This window comes from Pseudopodoces humilis, chromosome 8, assembly GCF_049639895.1.
Source record: "Pseudopodoces humilis isolate 2021_Gansu_Grassland_sample_001 chromosome 8, ASM4963989v1, whole genome shotgun sequence".
Classification (NCBI taxonomy): Eukaryota; Metazoa; Chordata; class Aves; order Passeriformes; family Paridae; genus Pseudopodoces; species Pseudopodoces humilis.
In genome coordinates, this window is record NC_142207.1 from 9,590,691 (window position 1) to 9,608,696 (window position 18,006).

The 18,006-nt window shown below is 43.0% G+C and overlaps 1 protein-coding gene across 11 annotated transcripts in view; it reads right to left on the bottom strand.

The window, feature by feature from the left end:
• KALRN (kalirin RhoGEF kinase) overlaps positions 1–18,006 on the bottom strand; it is a 474,021-nt gene that overhangs the window by 92,128 nt on the left and 363,887 nt on the right. For 7 of the 11 annotated variants that reach the window (XM_088058767.1, XM_014249366.2, XM_088058772.1 and 4 more), the window contains 2 exons: positions 4,835–4,864; positions 3,038–3,284 (listed from right to left, as the gene is read on the bottom strand). In XM_088058767.1, coding sequence (XP_087914893.1) covers positions 3,038–3,284; positions 4,835–4,864 — 277 coding nt within the window. The remainder of the gene's footprint in view (positions 1–3,037; positions 3,285–4,834; positions 4,865–18,006) is intronic. The other 4 variants (XM_088058776.1, XM_088058771.1, XM_088058770.1 and 1 more) reach the window with 1 other exon arrangement.

The following is an 18,006-nucleotide window of genomic DNA, read 5'->3' on the forward strand; positions in this document are numbered from 1 at the left end:
GATTTGTACAGACATTTCATTACAAAAGGTAGGAAGTGTTCTCTTCTGGGTGTGAAGAGACACCATGTATTTCCTTTTGCAATATTTTACGTTAACTCACCACCTATTTTCAAAGGAATAGTGTAGAAGAGTGAGGAAGAGCCAGACAGAGCACATGTTCACTTGTGAAGTTTGGTTTTGCGTTTCTAGTGGCTTTTAGTTAGACTGTTCTGGAAGGCTTGATGAGGACTTGTACTGATGCTTTACAAAATGTTCTGGTGATCCCACCAAGTTGTTCAAGCCTTCATCTATTCAGATGTTGGCTGACATATTACTTTCTTTAATCTTTCATTTTAAGGACAACATGTAGCTTCTGTGAGCCATGATTTACATTTATACACCACCATTACTTATAATAGGACCAAACAGAGTAATTTGCTGTTTCCCTCTATTAAGATGTAACTGTGTTTTGATACTTGGCAAAACTCTGCATATTTCTAAAATAGATGGTAAATTCTATTATTAGACATGTTAAATTTTGAGTACAGGTACTTTCTGTTCTTGAAATTACTTGTGCTTGTAAAAGCAAAGAATTATGTGCCTTGGTAATTGAAAGCAAATTTCAGCTATTAACCTGCTTTTCTGCAACTGTGTATGTTTACATACTTGAAGCAGACCAGGAACATCATTAATGTTGATATAAGATGTGCCAGCCTTTGTTCTGGGTTGTAGAGAAAGGCAAGAAATTGTGCAAGTCTGGACCAAGGGATTCTACATGCAACCCATGCCTAAAGCTACTGGAAGTAGAGAAGGGCACAACTCTGAGCAGTCAGAAACCATTTGTTGTGCTAATCTTACCAGCACCTCACAAGACCAGCAGGCTCTTTCAGCAGCTACTGCACTTTCCCCTTTAAACTTACTCCTCTTCCTTTATTCCCAGCATCTGTTCATTCAGTTTAAACAATTTCCTGTTTTCCTAATAGAGGGAGAACTGATTAGACACGGAGCCTATTTGCTGTACACTGGCCAAAATTGTGGATTGGGTGGTTATTTTTATTATTTCTAGCTGCACTTCTGGAGATCCCATTAATTCTGAGGCTCCCTGATATAGCTTTGGTATGTACAGGAAGAAAACTGAGGCCAAGGGGGAACACGATATAAAGGAAATAAAGGCCATGAACACATGGCTGGAGCCAGCCGGCCCCACACTCAGCACTCACTTGGAGGTGCTGGGCCAAGAGGCAGCTCCAGCCCAGGAGAGGTGGCAGTGTGTCAGGTGAGAAAACCTGCCCACAGGCAGGCAGAGCATGCTAGCAAAGCCTTGGTGCTCTGCTGACACAGCCTGGTGGCTTGCAGCTATCAGTGGGTGCTGGTCCACCAGCCACAGCCCAGCACTGTGCCCATCCTGCCCTACCTGTGGTGCAGTTGTGCCCCAAAGCTCACACAATCTGCCAAAAGCAGAGTCTCTGTGTCCCCTGCCAGCCTCCTGCACCACCCTGCCTTCATCCTCAGAATTTCCTGCCTCCCTTTTCACAGCCTACTCTTGCAATGTTCAAGTTTTATTTCATTTAAGGAAAAGCTCTACAACCTGATGCTCTCAGACGTGGTTGGAGTGGTGTTTCACAGTGCCCTTGAGCAGAGACACAAGCCCAGCTGCCGGACCATGCACACAGCAGACACATCCCCAGCTTCCTGTGAGTCATGCCAGCCAGTGACTGCTCTTACGCACACCAGGCTGATTTTCAGCCTCATCTTTCTGTTAATTCACAGATAATTTGCATGTAAGCAACTGCAGCACTTCTCAGCTGAGGGCCAGGACAGGCTCCCGTGGAGCAGCAGCAGGGCAGGGCCCTGGGAATGCAGCAGGGAGAGGCAGCAGCAGGACTAAGGAGTGCATGGAGAGTTTGGGGTTCACCCTGCAGACATAGCTGAGGGGATCAAATCTGAGAGAGGCTGAGCTCTCATCCCCCGGGTTTGGATCAGATCCTCTTGAAGGAAAACTGATAGCAGACTCTGGCCCTATGGCACTGCCCTGTCCTGGGCGTGTGTCCCACTCCCAGCCTCCACAGTGGGAGTGCAGGCATGGAGTGAGGACAACCTACAGCTCCGTTTCAGTGCTTTTTCTCCAAACAAACAAAATCACCAAGCCTAATTTGCTCAAGCAACAATGGATCAAATTCTATTTCTCTTAATACTAAGTGGAAAAAGAATTTAAAAAGACAGTTCAGGCTTCCAGTCAGGAGTGGGATGATAGAAGCCTTTCTTCCATGGACCTTACTTGTGTTGTGCATGGCCAGAAGTGGGGTCACAGCCAAAATGAGACCTGCTCTGTCCATACTGAGCTGAACCAATCCTGGTCTACCAGTCTGGAACATCTCCTAAGCCTGGCTGCAGGGATGCTGTATGTGGGACACACACTGCTCAGAACAGAACATCAACTAAAGAGGCCACAAACACCACAGAGACGAACAATATTTCACCATTTGTTGTGAGTGAAGCCCAAGCTCTCAGGATAATACCAGCGATGTGTTTTGTTCCACATTGACTGTGAAGGGTTCTTTCCCCATTGTACTGTGCCATTACACACAATGTCTCTGGTTCACAAGGTGGTAGAGTGTACCAGTACTCACTGGTGACCTCTTTGCATTTACAGACAGGAATATACTAAAAGAACATGAACTAGTGTGCACTTTGGCAATCATAAAATAACATATCCACAATTTGAGGCATCCTGGGTGTATAGACAGCATGGCTTTCCCTCATTCTAGGCCTTTAGGCACTGAAAACAGTCCCTCTGTTGTTTAGAAGTCTTAATTTTATCCAGAATCTCAAGACAATGATTATCACATAGCGAAAGACGCACATGTACAAACATTGACTCATGGACATGGAGTCAGGCTAGTGCTGTGCCCATTCACAGGGACCTGGCAACAAAACTCACCAAGGACTGAACAGCTTTTTACCCACTGACTGCAGGAGCAGCCCAAGCAGCTTTGCACTTACATGATACAAAAGGGAAAACCCAAAACGATCTTAAACCAGCCAGGCTGTTGCCTACCTTTTCCTGAAGGGAAGAAGCAATCCATCTCCACGCTGCTGCGGGAATGGGAAATGCAGAGAGCGCTGCTGGGGACCAGACCCTCCTGAGGTGGGCTCCGCTCCGTGGTCCTGACCAAACACCAGCCTGGCCTCTCGCTCGGCCTCTCCAGCAGCTCCACTGTCTGCCCCACCTGAATGCTCAGCTCGCTGCTGTGGCTCGCTGTAAAGTCCTGGAGCACCACAGTTAGTTCACACCCTCCAGACAACTGCCCAGGTTCAACGGGAAAAAAAAAAAAAGAGTAGATGTTAGCGAGGGTAGGATGAAAGCAATCATCTTTGCATCATATTTACACTGGCAAAGACAGGATTTGTGTTCCTTAGAAGCCAAGTTAATAATTTGTTTTGTCAAAGTTCAACACATTGTGGCCTTGGTTTCCTTTACTTCTTATTGATTTTGCTGGGCTGAAGTGAGACACCAAAGATACCATCCCGTAACCTTTTGAATGCTAGCTGTGGGGGAGTTTTTGAGCTGTGAATTTTCTAGCTGTGAGTGTCCATCAGAAACCCTGGGGGTTTTTTGTTGCTTTAATTTCTGGGGTCACTTTCTAGCTTGGCAATAGCCCAGGATGCCTCAGTGCTGTGCTTCATGGTGTGACAAATTCCAGCTCATCCCTCTAGAGCATAAAGGAGACACATTCCCACTGGCCACCAGTGCAGTGAGAAAACAGCTTCTCTTCTCTCGGAAGACAAGAAATGTACTCTCATCTTCCCAAAGTTGCTCTAGGGACCTCTTGGGAGACTATGAAATCCTGATAGGGCAGATTAGAAAAGCTCCTCCCATGCTCTCTGATGGAACCCAGAGGTGTAAATATATAAACACAGAGTGATTGATTATATGCTGACTTTCAGGATTTGTACCTAGGAATAAATGTATCGTTTTACTTCCGTACTAAATGCTGGAACTGCTGCTCTGCTTCAGTCTCACACCCTGTTACTCTTGAAGAACAGCAGTGTAACCACAGTCTCTGTATATCCGGGGACTGGGAATGTAAGCACTTGTGTGTGCATAAAGAAGTGATTGCACAGATTTGTTTTTAACAAAGCTTGGGTTTTCTTTAACAGAATTGGATCTCAGAGTTAGATTCTTGTGTGTCTAAAAAGGTGTGAGAATGAATCTAAGTTTTTCTGGCATGAGGAGTCTTTCTTAATGCTCCCCTGCAGTGTGGATTTCTTGCTGCCTGCTTGTTGTTAGGGATCCTCCTTCTTTGTCCTGTGTGCTGCCTGCTTCCCCAAGGTTTGCAGGAATCTTTGGGGTCCTTATTCCAATGCCAAATTTGATAGAAATTTTGATAGAAATTAGTTCACTGATTCAAATATTATTAAGATGAGGACAGTAAACAAGCATAATACTATAATTTTCTTAGGATATGAAGCTAAAACCAAGGCTAATATACAATGAATTTAAGTGAAGAACTTGTAAACCCAACTGGTTTAATTGGAATTGGAAGAAATCTTGTCAGATGCAGAGTTAACTGTGGAATCAGTAAAAACTGGGGTCTGCTCCTCAGCTTGAATGGGGGAGCCCTTGAGGAGAGCACACAAATCTCTATAGATTTCACTCTTGAGCTGGTACAATCTCAAAATCCCTTATCTTCGCCCAAGCAGCCCCAAATACTGACTCCTATGGGAACAGCCTGTCTCCCCTCTCAGTGGCATAGGGGTTTTTGTGTCCAATGCAGATGTGAAAGAAATCCCACTCACAGGGGTGATATTCACAATTACAGAAAGGGGTCAGTGGACAAGGACTGGTTCTCACCTGTCCTGTGTCTCTGCCGTAGACGAAATGCTAGATTTGGGGAAGAAGAAGGAAATATTTCTCTGAAAGATTATTTGTAAATAAATAGAAAAAAACAAACAAAACCAACCATGGCAGCTGTTTGAGGCCATTTAGACAAAGCACTGGCATTAATCCTGGCAGAAAGAGCTCAGTGCACTGATGAAAGTGCACAAGAGGTCAGTGTAGCAGCTAATTGGGCAGTTTATCAGCAAACCCACCACTCATCATGCTGACAATCTCCCCATAACTGGAGAACAGACATTCACAGGGATGGTAAGAATGAGATATTGCTGTAATATTTGCTGAGGTTTCTTTGCTATGGACTAATTTGAAGAATAGAAAATCTTCCTGACCAAATATAGTATACGATTTGGCATGGTGTGGGATATTTAAGACAGGAAGAAAAAAACTGATTACTTCTTGCTAAATACACAGACATCTCTTACCAAAAGTGATGGATTTCCCCTAGTTCTTACACTGTTCCACACTAAATAAACTTTCTGTCCCCGAAATTATGATATCTCTGATATCTTCTCTGAAAATAATCAAATATCTCCTCCTTTTAGAGGACAATGTGAACAAATACTCTGTTGTATCTCTCAGCTTCTCTCCCAGAGAGCTGTTCAGAGCATTCCATGCCCTGTCCCGTTGTACCACTAGGTGTCCGTCTTTGCCATCCCACAGCAACTGAATTTGCTATAAAGAATTAACTCTTGCTTGTCTTCGAGGTGTTTATCTAATAAAGAGGTGCAGTGTCTGGACATGAAGGAGCTGGTTCAGACTGCATCCCCAGACTCATTGCTTTCAGTGATATGCGCAGAGGATGTTCCAGAATATTTAAAAATTGTCTTTATATAGTTCAGATTGAATTTTGAAAAATAAGTAATTTTTACTGCTTAAGCAGGGAAGGTGAAACAGACTGGGAATATTCCAGAGAAAAAGGCTTGGTCAAGATGACACTTGGGAAATTTTGGGACAAATAAAGCATTTTCCAGTGAGCATCAGCCTGGGAAGTGCTGCCCTAAGCAGCTCCCTGCCCTCCTCACTGGAGGCTGAGGGGCAGCTGACCTAACATCAGTTTATGGCAGGCTTTGTCATCCCTTCCAAAAGAACTAAACATCTGTGAACAAACAGATGCTTCAATTTGAGCAACACCTGTAAATGTTATCCCAGAGGAGGCAGGTGTGCTCCACAACCCTCGGGTACCATCCAGCTCTGTGTGCCTGTTTTCTTCGATTCATTAAAAACAGCAATTTAATATAATGAGAACAGGAAGTGATCATCCCCTGGAGGAGCTCCTGGGCACCTGGTGTGACCAAGTTCTGCCTCAGCAGGTGAGATTCTCGTCCCCCCACCTTCAGACCATACCTTTGATGTGTGAGGAAGGGAGCTTGCTTCCCTCAGCTCCCTGGAGGCCTGACTATCCCTGCAGACATATGAATTGATATCATCTGCTCCTCCAGGACCCGCTGGATGGAAATGTGGGCCAGGGCTTCCACATGCTCCGACTGACTGGCTGGAGCCAGCGCTAAAATAACACATTTTCAAGGAAAGACCCCTCTTTGGCAGGTGGAATTGAGCAGTTTCCCTTTTACAGGTAGGTGCAGGTGGTAGGTATGAGCAGCTAGCTCAGGAAGGGCCTATAGATTATTTTTAGGTGCCAGCTCCAGGGAACAGAAAAGGAGATCCTTTTGCCCAAGGACTTCCAAGTACTTCCCAGGCCTGTTCCATGTCTTACATACCACCACACCACAAAGAAAACTTTCTTACCAAATTAATCCACAGCAAAGTAATCTCTCTGGAAAACTTATGATATAATAATATATATAAAATTTGTCAGCCACTGAGGAATAATGCAAATACATCTGATTCCCAATGACAGAAATCATTTCACCTACAAAGTGATCACTCAAGCTGTTACTCAATTTGTTTTTAGAGAACAATTTTCCAACTTGAGAGAAGTATATCATGCTTCCCTCTATGCTGGAGCATGGAAACAGGAATACAGATGGACTGCTGGTTTCTCACACATATTGCATTTGTTTTGGAAAGAAAATAGAGAATACCCTTGGGGTTGAAATTCACAGGTAAATGGCTTCACATTTTAACATATGATGTTCACTTTTATTATTCCTGTGATTAAAACCACCATTAAAGCCACTGACTGGATACATTTAGAACCCAGACAGCACTCTAATCTGTATATGGCAGAACAAGACACATTAAAATAAAAATAACAATGCAACATGCCTTTGCAGAGCACAAGGCATAACTGAAAGATCTAACACAGGGACAGATCTAACAAATTACACAGCAAGCAACAGCCTTAAAATCAGGAAAAAAAGGAAATGGTGGAAGCAAATAGCAAAATGTAATGAGGAAGCAAGAGGGCCCCAAGCTGTCTGGAGTGGCTGTATGTCCTGAGAGAAGCTGGCAGGAGCCCCAGCCTGTCTCCACAGTGCCTGCCATCAGTAAACCATCTCCCATCCTCTGCCTTCATGTGTTCCTGGGCTAGAAAACACCACTGTGCATTCAGTGTGTAAATGTTTTCATCAGGATAATCTAATCATCTCACTCTAATCTGGTGATCAAACCCGAGCTAGAGTGGATCCCTGCCTGTTCACCAGTGCGGGCAGAGACCCAGCCACAGCCCTTGGGAACTCCCCTCTCTGCTGCAGGACACTGCCGCCACACCTCAGAGCATTGATGAGAACAGTTTATGTCACACTGACTCTGGGAATGAGTTTTGTCACCCACATGAACCTTTCTGCTCCTGGGAACACCCACTCCATGCTCATCAGCCACAGGAGAGTGAAGTACAAGCAACCAAAATGATCCCAGGCATGGTCACATCCTGTTGTGGCAGTGTCCAGGCTGCTCCAAGAGCTCCAGTGACCAGCAGGCACTGGTCAGTGCAGGATGAGCATGAGATTGCCTTTCCTCAATCACAGTGTATGTGTGCATGGTCACTGTGCACCTGTTTCATTTTCAGCCACAAAGCAGAAGCCAGAGGAAGCAAGGCTGAACACCAGAGGCATATTTATCATCAGAGTGCAGATGGAAAACACCTACCAGTCAGTCTGTCCTTCCTTCCTTCAAATAAACCCTTAAAATAGATCTTAAGTAGTACTAAATCCACTCCAGGTGAAAGTGAAAGTGGGCATGGTTAGCTCTCCAACAGGGTGAGCAGGTATTTGGGAGGTGGGTGTCTGCAGTCTGTTTAAGTGTTTTGAAATATGCCAACACTGCTGTGGAAATCCACAGAAGCTGGTTATTTACATCTATTCAAGAGGACACAGAGCTCGGCTAGTTTAAACAAAACATTTTGTGTGCTGCAACACTATACCCTAATATAAATTGCTAGTTTTCTGTTGCTTTTAGGCTTTCTGCCTGTCTGGTTCTGGATGAAAGCCAATTTTGAATAGAAGCATTTAGTCACCATAAACAGCCTATTTCAAGAGGGTGAGAGAGGCAGTGGGAGCAAGAATGGGATTTGCATTCTTATCAAGAGATTAAAAAAAGTGAATAAAACCACTTAGATGTTGTTTCTGTCTGCACTGAAATAAATTCAGGAGCTGTCACTTTAGCTGGGGGATGGACATGAGAAATCTTATCCCCTGCGGAGTTCTTTGTGAAAATTTCTGTAATTTCATAGAGATTTTCTTTTTACTGGGAGGCTAGAGAGTGAGAGATCAAATTCAGAAAAAGCCTTTGAGGAATTTCAGTGCTAGAATTGCTTTAGTTTTTTTTACTCTATAACAGGCTCTGTTTGGAGTGTGAACTCTGAGTCACCCATGTTTGTCACTCTAAAGCCTCTCAGCTCTAAAGGATGCTGAGCTTTGGCAATGCTGGTGGATGCTTTGCTGCATCTGTTCAGGGCTGTTTCTGTGGGGACAGGCTGTATTTCAGGAGCTATGGGCTAACCAGGAATAACCTACTGCAGTCAGTAGCATTGCTCTGCATTGTTCTGCATTGAAAACTCAGTGAATAGTTCTGAATTGAAATAGTTCTGCATTGAAAACTCAGTGGAAAATGCTTGACTCATCTGAGTCCTTCAGCCCCACTACCCATCTTCCATTAAGACAGAGTTGGTGCTTCCCACTCTTTCTGTTTTGTCTGACTGAACAGGGAGGATCACTGCTCGAGCTTCAGGGGAAGGTCTGTTTATATTTAGGCAATTACTCAAACACATGGCTGGGGTAATGGTGACGTCCAAAGGGCCAAATGTACCATCTTTGCTCTTCTCAACAAGGAGATAACAGAGGCATCTGGGTGTGCAGCATCACAAATATAGACACAGCAAGTTATTCCACAGCACGGAGAAGAGACAGATGGCACGTGGGGGCATATAAATATGCTTAAGGAAAGGAAATCTGGTGCTACAGTCTCAAATAGCACATACCTTTCCAGCTTCTCTTGCTGGAGTCCCTACTAGACAACCATACCCTGACTCTGCTGGATTTTGGACTCCGGCACATGCTGACATCTGCTGAACAGCTTGAATGGAACTGTCTGAATTGTTTCTGGAGCCTTTTTTCCAGAAAGTAAGACTAAAGTTGGTCCAAATGAAACAGCATTTCTAGCTAATAAAAAAATGCTTTTTAAGATAAAGACAACCAGATTCACTTTGTTTCACGCAATGAATTGAACCAGAACGTGCCTGTGTTTGATCTGAGGGTTTCCTCATGGCATTTGGCTCAGGGAGCTGGTACCCAAATTCCATTCTTTTCCCTTCCCTGGAGAAGCACAAAATGGAGCTCCTCAGTGACACACAGTCAGAACATCTGGCTCCAAAACACTTTGGTTTTGGAAGGTGAGCAAGGCAGATGGCTGAAACCCTCCAAGGTAAACCCTACCTGCTGTCTTTTGCAGCCACAAGATTTTCTAAACCAACTCAGGGTTAAAAAAAAAAAAAGCAAGAATAGACTGAAATCAGGGAGCTGACTAGCTGTTTTCTTTCATGTTTGGCACCATTTTGAACTGGGGATCAAGGGTTCCAGTCACAGATGATTCATCAGACACCAACTCCCGAGCCACTCCTAGCAAGTACACAAAATCTGATCACGTATTCTGGCCAGGAACTTTGTGAAACACCTCCAGGTATAAGCAGCAGAGGCAAGTGTGCACAGCAGAAAGTCTTTCTTCACAGCTGATGAGTCTAAAATAGAAACCCAGCTGCCAGTGTCACATACCTGGTACTGGTGGAAAAGGAGTATTTGAGTCTGATGAAGCTTTAGAAACACAGGGGATAAGAAAAGAAGCCCTTGCAAAAGGTAGGTTATATGCATATCTGTCTTTATTTAAGTAAGGCATTCTGCCCTGAGCAGAATTTTGAAAAGGGAGACCAGAAAACCTTCCAGAAGCCTTCCTCCCTCCACAGTGCTCCCAGCTGAGCATGGTCCCCACTATTTGTTTCTCAGCAAGGAATCTACTGATTCCCTGATATCAACATCAGGAAATAATTAGGTCCTTAATTAACCACCTCAGCTATTAAATTACACCAAAAGGAAACAGCTACCCAAAGAACTGTGAACAAGGGTTCTCAGTAACCAGAGGAGAAACCTCAGATGCCCTCTTGGGAAGGAAACAAATGATGCAACAGTAAATAAAAAAAGCACAATAAGGCCAGCTAAGGATGCTTTAGAACAACATAAATTTCAGTTTGTACACTGGATCAGTCTTGCTTAATACACATATCCCCAGATTATATTTCCTTTATAATCTGGATAATAATTTTAAACAGCTACATTGCTGTCTGCACAGTTATACTCTTAATGGACTTATAAAAAGTGATATAATTTCAAACAATACCTGGCAGAGATCTCCCTCTCCTTGTCAAGTAAAAAAAAGTAGAGATTTCCAAGACAAGAAGTTGTAGATTGCTTCAAAGCTGTTTTCCTGCTCCTGCTATAAGAAGTGAGGGCTTGAAGGCAGAAAAGAGATAATCTTACATTCTCTTCCTCACCTCTGCCAGCATGCAGGAATCAGGATTTAGTAGCCAAGTACCACTGTGGTTTAGACACAAATAAGACTGATTTCATTAGACAGATATCTTCTCCAGTGCCAGCCCTGCCCAGCTTCCAGCAGACCCTCTGCTGACCTTCACTGAACTCACCTCAGGTGCTCTGGACTCCTCTAAAACACCCCCGTCCCCTGCAGTGAATGCTGGATATCTGAAGGCAGAATGGATGGGGAGCCCAGCACACAGAAACACAAAAGCCTGCCCTCATGCCTGGTAGCATTGTAGGAAACCACAGCACTCCCCCTTCAGGGATACTAACCCCCTCAAAATGGGTGAGGATCTGCACAGAGAAACTAAAACCATGATGAAGTACTTAAAATATCCCCTGATGTTTTTTTTGCCCAAATTGATGAATTCGCAGAACAGATGTTTGACATAAAACTGGCTTTGTTTTTAATTGGAGGAGATTATTTAAACTACATCTAAGCCATATGGTCTTGTAAGTCTGACTCCCCTCTGCCATTGCTGGAGAGACCAGCTTGGCATCTCTCTCCAAGTTGTTTCCTTTTTACAGATTTAATAGCTGCCATTTTTCTTTCTTATTATTGGTCCCTAGGTCCCATTACTATAAATCAGGGCCTTAGGCCCAAAATTAATTCAAAGGTGGATTTGGACAAGTAGTTTTGCATGGTTTTCAGTACTAGGTTGGTTTAATAGAACATAAAGGGAAATGCAGATGTGAATACAGAAAATTCACTGGGAGGAATGGTGACCGTGAGTGGTGCTCATCTCCAAGCCACTAAAGGAAAACCTGGTCCTGCCCCTTTTCCCCTTGCAAGTGTCACACTGAAGACAGTGGGAGGGATTTTCAGAGTGATTTAGTAGACACTAGAAAAACCAGCACATGTTACCAACATGACTGATAGAAGGTGCTGGGTGCCAGGCAGGCTTCAGGCTGAAAGAACATGTGATGGCTGAGGGCATCCTAATGATCTGCTTCAGCTCAATGTTCCCATTAATCATCACGTAAAAGCAGGCCACTGCTGCTGCAGATAGGCAGGGGTGAGCTCTGCTTGAAGCAAAGCTGACCTTGAGTAGAAGAGTTTGCAAAATCGTTGCATACCAATACCCTCAGACGGTGCTTGGCACTGAGAAAAAGGAACTTGGGAGAGATGATCACTTGTGTTTGAGTCCTCCCTGCTGCTTGCCTTGCCCACTGCACCCTCTGAGCCCTCCCAGCATTGCTGTGGGATCTTCAGCACATGATGGGTTGCAGCTTGGGTCCCAACAGTTAAATCCTGGGGTTTTCATTCCCTCCTCCATAATACTGCCATTTACTTGAGGTGACCTCATTTGCCAAGTGATGTAACGGTGTGCACGATCGAGCCTGGCACGTCGAGGCGGATGTTTTCAGTGGACACAGAAACAGCATTATGAAATGAAAATATCGCCTAAAACCTGAGCAGCACCAGAGATTACAATGGCCTTTATGAAGATCAGCTTACCTAAAATAGCATTGAAAGGCCTTTGGCTGCAGTCATATGCTTCCCTTATAAAATGAAAGATTGTTGCTTGTACTACTGTAATGTGACTCCCAAAGGAACCAGCAGCTACAGGTTTTGAATTTTATCATTTTTGGCCACTCTGTTTGACAGAGTTGACTGAAGCATGCCCAAAGGACATTCCTCCCATAAAATTTTCTTCCTTAACTCCAATAATAAAAAACGGTTGCATATTTTTCTTTTTGGTGTGTTTTGTTCTAGCTTCTAATGAGGTAATAAATTCTATTTCAAAGAATGTAAATCCAGAGAGTTTGATAGTTGATCTCACTTGCTTTGTTTCAACTGAATAGAAATGCTCATTGACTCTGTCATTTACATTTTTTGTCATGTCATATTATCAGAGAGGGCTAAATATGAATCAATGAAATCCCACACAAACAAGCAGAAGATTGAGAGAAGCCTGAAAGAACTTGCTAGGTTCATTTATCAAAGGTTGAGCAGAATAATAAGGTCTATTGATAAGCACATTCCCAGCCCCTGCTTAATTTCTTTCCCTGAAGACACTTCCAATAAAGTGCTCTGGCTTGTGCAGTCACTGTTACATGTAAATTGTTCCCAGATAAATACATTCATTTCTGTTCTTCCATACTCAATATGGAGGCCTCAATTTTCACAGACAGACACCTGTGTTTATCCATGGCACTCATACATGTGCTCTTTTGTTCCCTGAAACCACATCTCTCTTTTATGCTCAGTGCATGCAGAGGAAGGTGATATGACCTGAGCTTAAAACATCCTCAGGATATTTGACGGTGTGCAATGCAAGAGTGTCCAGGAGAAACAAAAGATTTTGGTAGCTGAATGTAACATTTTCAGCCTGAGATCCAAGGACACTTAATGTTTGTCATTAGCATGTCCAGTGTGTCTCAAACCATGTGGAGGACACATCCAGGACAGCTCAGTTACCGAGCTGCTGCTAAGAAGGGACAGAGCCTGGACTCTGAGAAGTTCAGTGTGAAATGGACACTGCTTCCTTTGGGTTTCTTTTGCAAATCCTCAACTATATCCCCATTTTATCCTTAATTGGCAGATATAAAGATATGTGCTCGGGGGAACCACATTTGATTTTTCGCTAGTAACTGGGGAAAAAAGATAAATTGTAAGAAATTCTCCTTCAAAAAGAAAGTGAATCCATTGCATTTGACAGTGGCTCTGAGTTACTTTATTTCAGCTGGAATAGCAAGGGATTTTGTGGCATCCTAGGTTCAGGTGAGACGGAGAACAGGAGCCCATGCAGGGAGGGAGAGAGGCACTGGAAAGGAATAGGGCTGTGGGAGCACTGGACTGCAGCGATGGAGGGCAGACAGCAACACGGGTACCTAGGGCTAGACAAAGGAAGATGGTGAATACCAGCAGTGATAATCAGCCAGGCTGATAAACAACCTTGCAATGAAACTTGAGTAATTCCCTTACACAACTTTAATTCACTTTGAGACCAGGTTCTCAAGCTGCATACTGGAGACTCTTAAAATAAAGGAAAAAACCATTAATCTTTGCTGGTCTTGCTTCAACTCCACTTCCTATTACTCTTACCTCGACAGCTTGCCTGCCATGCTTGTGCCTGTAGCAATTTACTTGGTATTACTCTATCTACTTAACCTGAATATCCAACAGGGCACTACCTTGGCTGAATATTTCCTTTTTGAGTCACAGAATTACGCTCCCTTAACAAATTCTGTTTCATGAATTCAGTATTACTTCATCAATGCTGGAAGACTTGTGTCATAAACATCTGCTTCCTTTCCTAAAATAAGAATGATAAATAACAAGTAAGCAATTTCCTCTATCCCAGGCAATATAGTAGCAGAGCTGTGTGTTCAAACCTCATTAACCCCCACCCAATCTAAAGAAGAAACTGCTGAAATGCTCTGTTTGCCAGAATGAGTCCTAAGTGAAGGGAAAACATGCTTGAAGTAGAAGAGAATGAATTAGCCTTTACTGCATGAAATAGGAATTTATTGTTGCATCACCACATCTAACAATATGGTTATGAGGTGGTGGTTCTTTCAATGCTAAATTTCCACAAGTAAACAATGAAAACACAATGTAAATCATCTTTCCTTCTCAGGGTTCATGAGACCTTAGTAAGTAGTGGCCCAATAAAGGGGTGTACTTAGCTTAGCACAGCCCTCACTGTTTCTTTCTCTTCTTTCTGGGCCCCCTTTCTGTCCCTCCAGCAAAAAAGGGACCCTTTATCACACTGCTCCGTATTGTACCGTAACTAATGTCTGGATTGATCCAAGGCGCAGATAAATGAATCTGCCTCTCTCCTGTATCAAAGGTACTTTTGTCAGTAATATACACCACTGAAGCATGAGAGAAAAAAAACAAACAGAGTCTGAAAAGAGTCTGAAAAGGTCCTGCAGAAAACAGAGAGAAAACTCAGGGGACACAGTATTGAGAGGCAGGTGCACTCTTGGCACACAGACAGAAGGTTCTGCAGCAGCAGCAGGCCATCTCCTCCTGAGAAGGTCCTGGGCTCCCCAAGGACAGCCTTTCCCACTGCCCCACTCCTGCTGCTCCCCAGAGAGGGCAGGGGCAGAGGGGACACTTGCTGTTGGCTCAGAGGTGGCAGCAGAAGATTTGCCAGTCCTTGAGACTGGACCCCTTCCCTGGCGGGCCAGGCAGCCTCTCAGTGGCAGTGGGAACTCAGGAAGAGTCCTATTTCAAAATGTCTACAGTACCTTTTTCTAGCCTTCCAGTGAGAAAGCCACAAATAAAATTGAATGATACAACAGAGATTTTTAGATCACATGAAATACCTTTCTGTCAGGCTGAAATCACCAGTAATGAGTGTAAAGAAAAAATACAGATGAGTGTACAACGTTTTCCAAACTGAAGCCAAAGAAAATCAGAGTTCTTCACAGATATCTCCAGAGAATTTACACATACCACAATGACAACAATGCTAATGCAACTAAACCTTATTTCTTTCATATGAAGGACAATTTCATCTTCTAGAGAAGATGAAATTATTGCTCAATTTTATTTTTTTTTACCTCCTGGAAACTTGGCAGCCATCTGACATCATCCATCTCTATTAGAATACCATGGGTCATCAACTTTGGCTATTTGAACAATTATAATCCCAGACAGTTCCTTTGCAAAAATTTCTGCAATTTGCTGGCACCACTACATACAGCTGGATTCTAACTGAACAATAAATGTCATTTACACTGGTTGGCTCCATTTTCCTTTTCTGGTCACTTTATGTCATTTTATGCCATTCTTTTTCTCAGCCTTAATTCTACTTTGCAACCCGATATAATTTGACTCATCATCCCTATAATAGCTCTACTTCTCTTTCAAGCTATATGATAGGAAATATTCTGTATCTGCATACTGGTTAGCAATAACAAGGGCACACTTTAAGAGAATTATCATGTGTTACCATAGACAAGAAAAGCAACTAATTAAATTCATGTTCTAGCCATAGTAACAGAACCTGCATTGACTCTTGACACAGTGCAACACTTTAACTGATTCAAAGTCTTCTGCAAACACAGCTTCTGTGGTTTTGCTGGTAAACATGAATAGTGTAGAAAAGATGGACTATTTTCCCTGTCCACATACTTTTCTCATGAAAAGAAGTAAGCTTATTTCTAAGGAGTTGTTAATGCATTTTTTTGATTACTAACAATGGGAAGGTAGTTGCACAAGCAACACTGAAGGAAGCAAAAAAGTGATCTGATCTCTCTTTAAAAAAGAAAAAGTAGCTAGTTAACAGCACTAAAGAAAAGCACAGCACCCACCAGAGAAACGGGCAGGAGAACACTCATTCCAACAACACACTACAGTGGAATGTTATGCATCTACAGCTATAGATCTGGTGTAGTAAATTTGGGTTTCTCTTTTTATAGAAGTGTTTCTAAAAACCTCCTTTGGCAAACACCAGCAGAGCCTTTACTCCCAAGAAAAGCAAACACACTGAAGGAATTTGGTGCTGTTCTTTTCAAGTACAGGTCTGCTCTCCCCACCATCTAAAAGGATACCCAAAACAGGAGGGAACAGCACTGCTTGAGCAGTGCAATCCTTTTTGCAGGATTTCTCCCTGAGTGAAAGCTCCAGCACCACCTGCTCACGGTCAGAATCTGCTCCAGCTCACGAAAACTGCCTTGGGACTTGAATAACGCTTTTTAAACCTTCACCAAAGTTGTTTAGAATCAGGGATGGAAAATGTAAAAGTCAACATACCTTCCCCTCTGGCAGTTCAACAGGTGTGTGCTACATTAACTAACCCAGTCTCTGTGCCACTGCCACCTTGACGTCATTGTTACTGGGTTGACAAAAGGTTTCCATGACAAACTAGAAAGCTGATCTGTTATCTCCCCTTTGGAGGAAATTGAAATGCCCTCTCTCCCATATTCTGCTAGACCCACCCATCTTGTTTTTGGCACGCAGCACAGAGAGTGAGTTTCTGTGATTGATTTAGATTTCCCTCTGTTCTGAAATAGAGAAACCTACTTGTTTGTTGTTTTTCCCCTAACTTAAACTAGAGGGTGTCACCCTCATCCCATTGCAATCCCAACCACCTCACCTACAGCACAATCTTCTTTGTAGGCATGTTGACAACCATGCTCAAAAAGAGAACAGATAACACTGAAAGCGGAGAAATTTTGAAGCAATGAACAAAAAAACATTATTAAGACATTTGATTTTCTCCTTGGCTATAATTTATTACCTCTACTAGCAGGCATGACCCATAATAGTTAGCAGATGTTTGAAATATCTCATTTTGAATTTTGCCTAGGATCAAAAGAGATCTTATAGAATTTAAATAGCAGCTGCAGAATAAAATAAGGTTGCCTTTCCTAATGTGACAGAAATGTTCATCCTAGCCTTAAACAAGGAGGACTGTTTTATGTTCTGTAAATACTGAGGAAGCTAAATTTCTGTGCATAGGCACCCACACATTATAAATTTTATGTGTCTAATTTGCAGCAATTGACATGAAATAAACCCAGTGGAAAAGGCTGGCCCAGCTGCCTGAATGCTTCTTAGGTTTTTGCTACAAAACCTGCAGCTCACCACAAACAGAACAGCGGGCTATTTTGGCCATGAACATCAGGTTAGCAAATTTGGAGGTACAAATTTATTTATTATCATCATTACTATTCTCACTGCATCAAGGGAGAACCCAGCAGTCCTCAGAGAGGATCATGTCCTGGGTATGGAAACGAACTCAAAGAATCTCCAAGGAGCAATAAAATACACTTCCCACCTGCTGTGCAACCCCACCAGCCTTTCTGCCATGCTGGCCCCAGTAAGGTTCCTACCCTGTGCAGCAATGCACAATTATTTAAATACTGGGACTGATGCAAATTCAGCCTCATGGGTATAGTCCCTATGGATCCTCTAGGACTACTGATTCCCCTACCTCTAGTTCCTATAATAATTAGACTTCAGCTAAGGGTTAGCCATCTGTGTCAGTGAATTAGTTAAGCTTCTGAATTGAGGAAGTCAACTTACAAACAGCTAATATAAAAACAAGTTTAGATTTCAAAATTGCTTACTGTTCCCTTTCAGACTGCATGCATTTCTTCTTTCCTTGACACTTTTAATATTTTTTTCATTAATTCCCATACTTGCAGGTTTCTCAGTGTTTGCAGAGATCTTATATGGCAGAC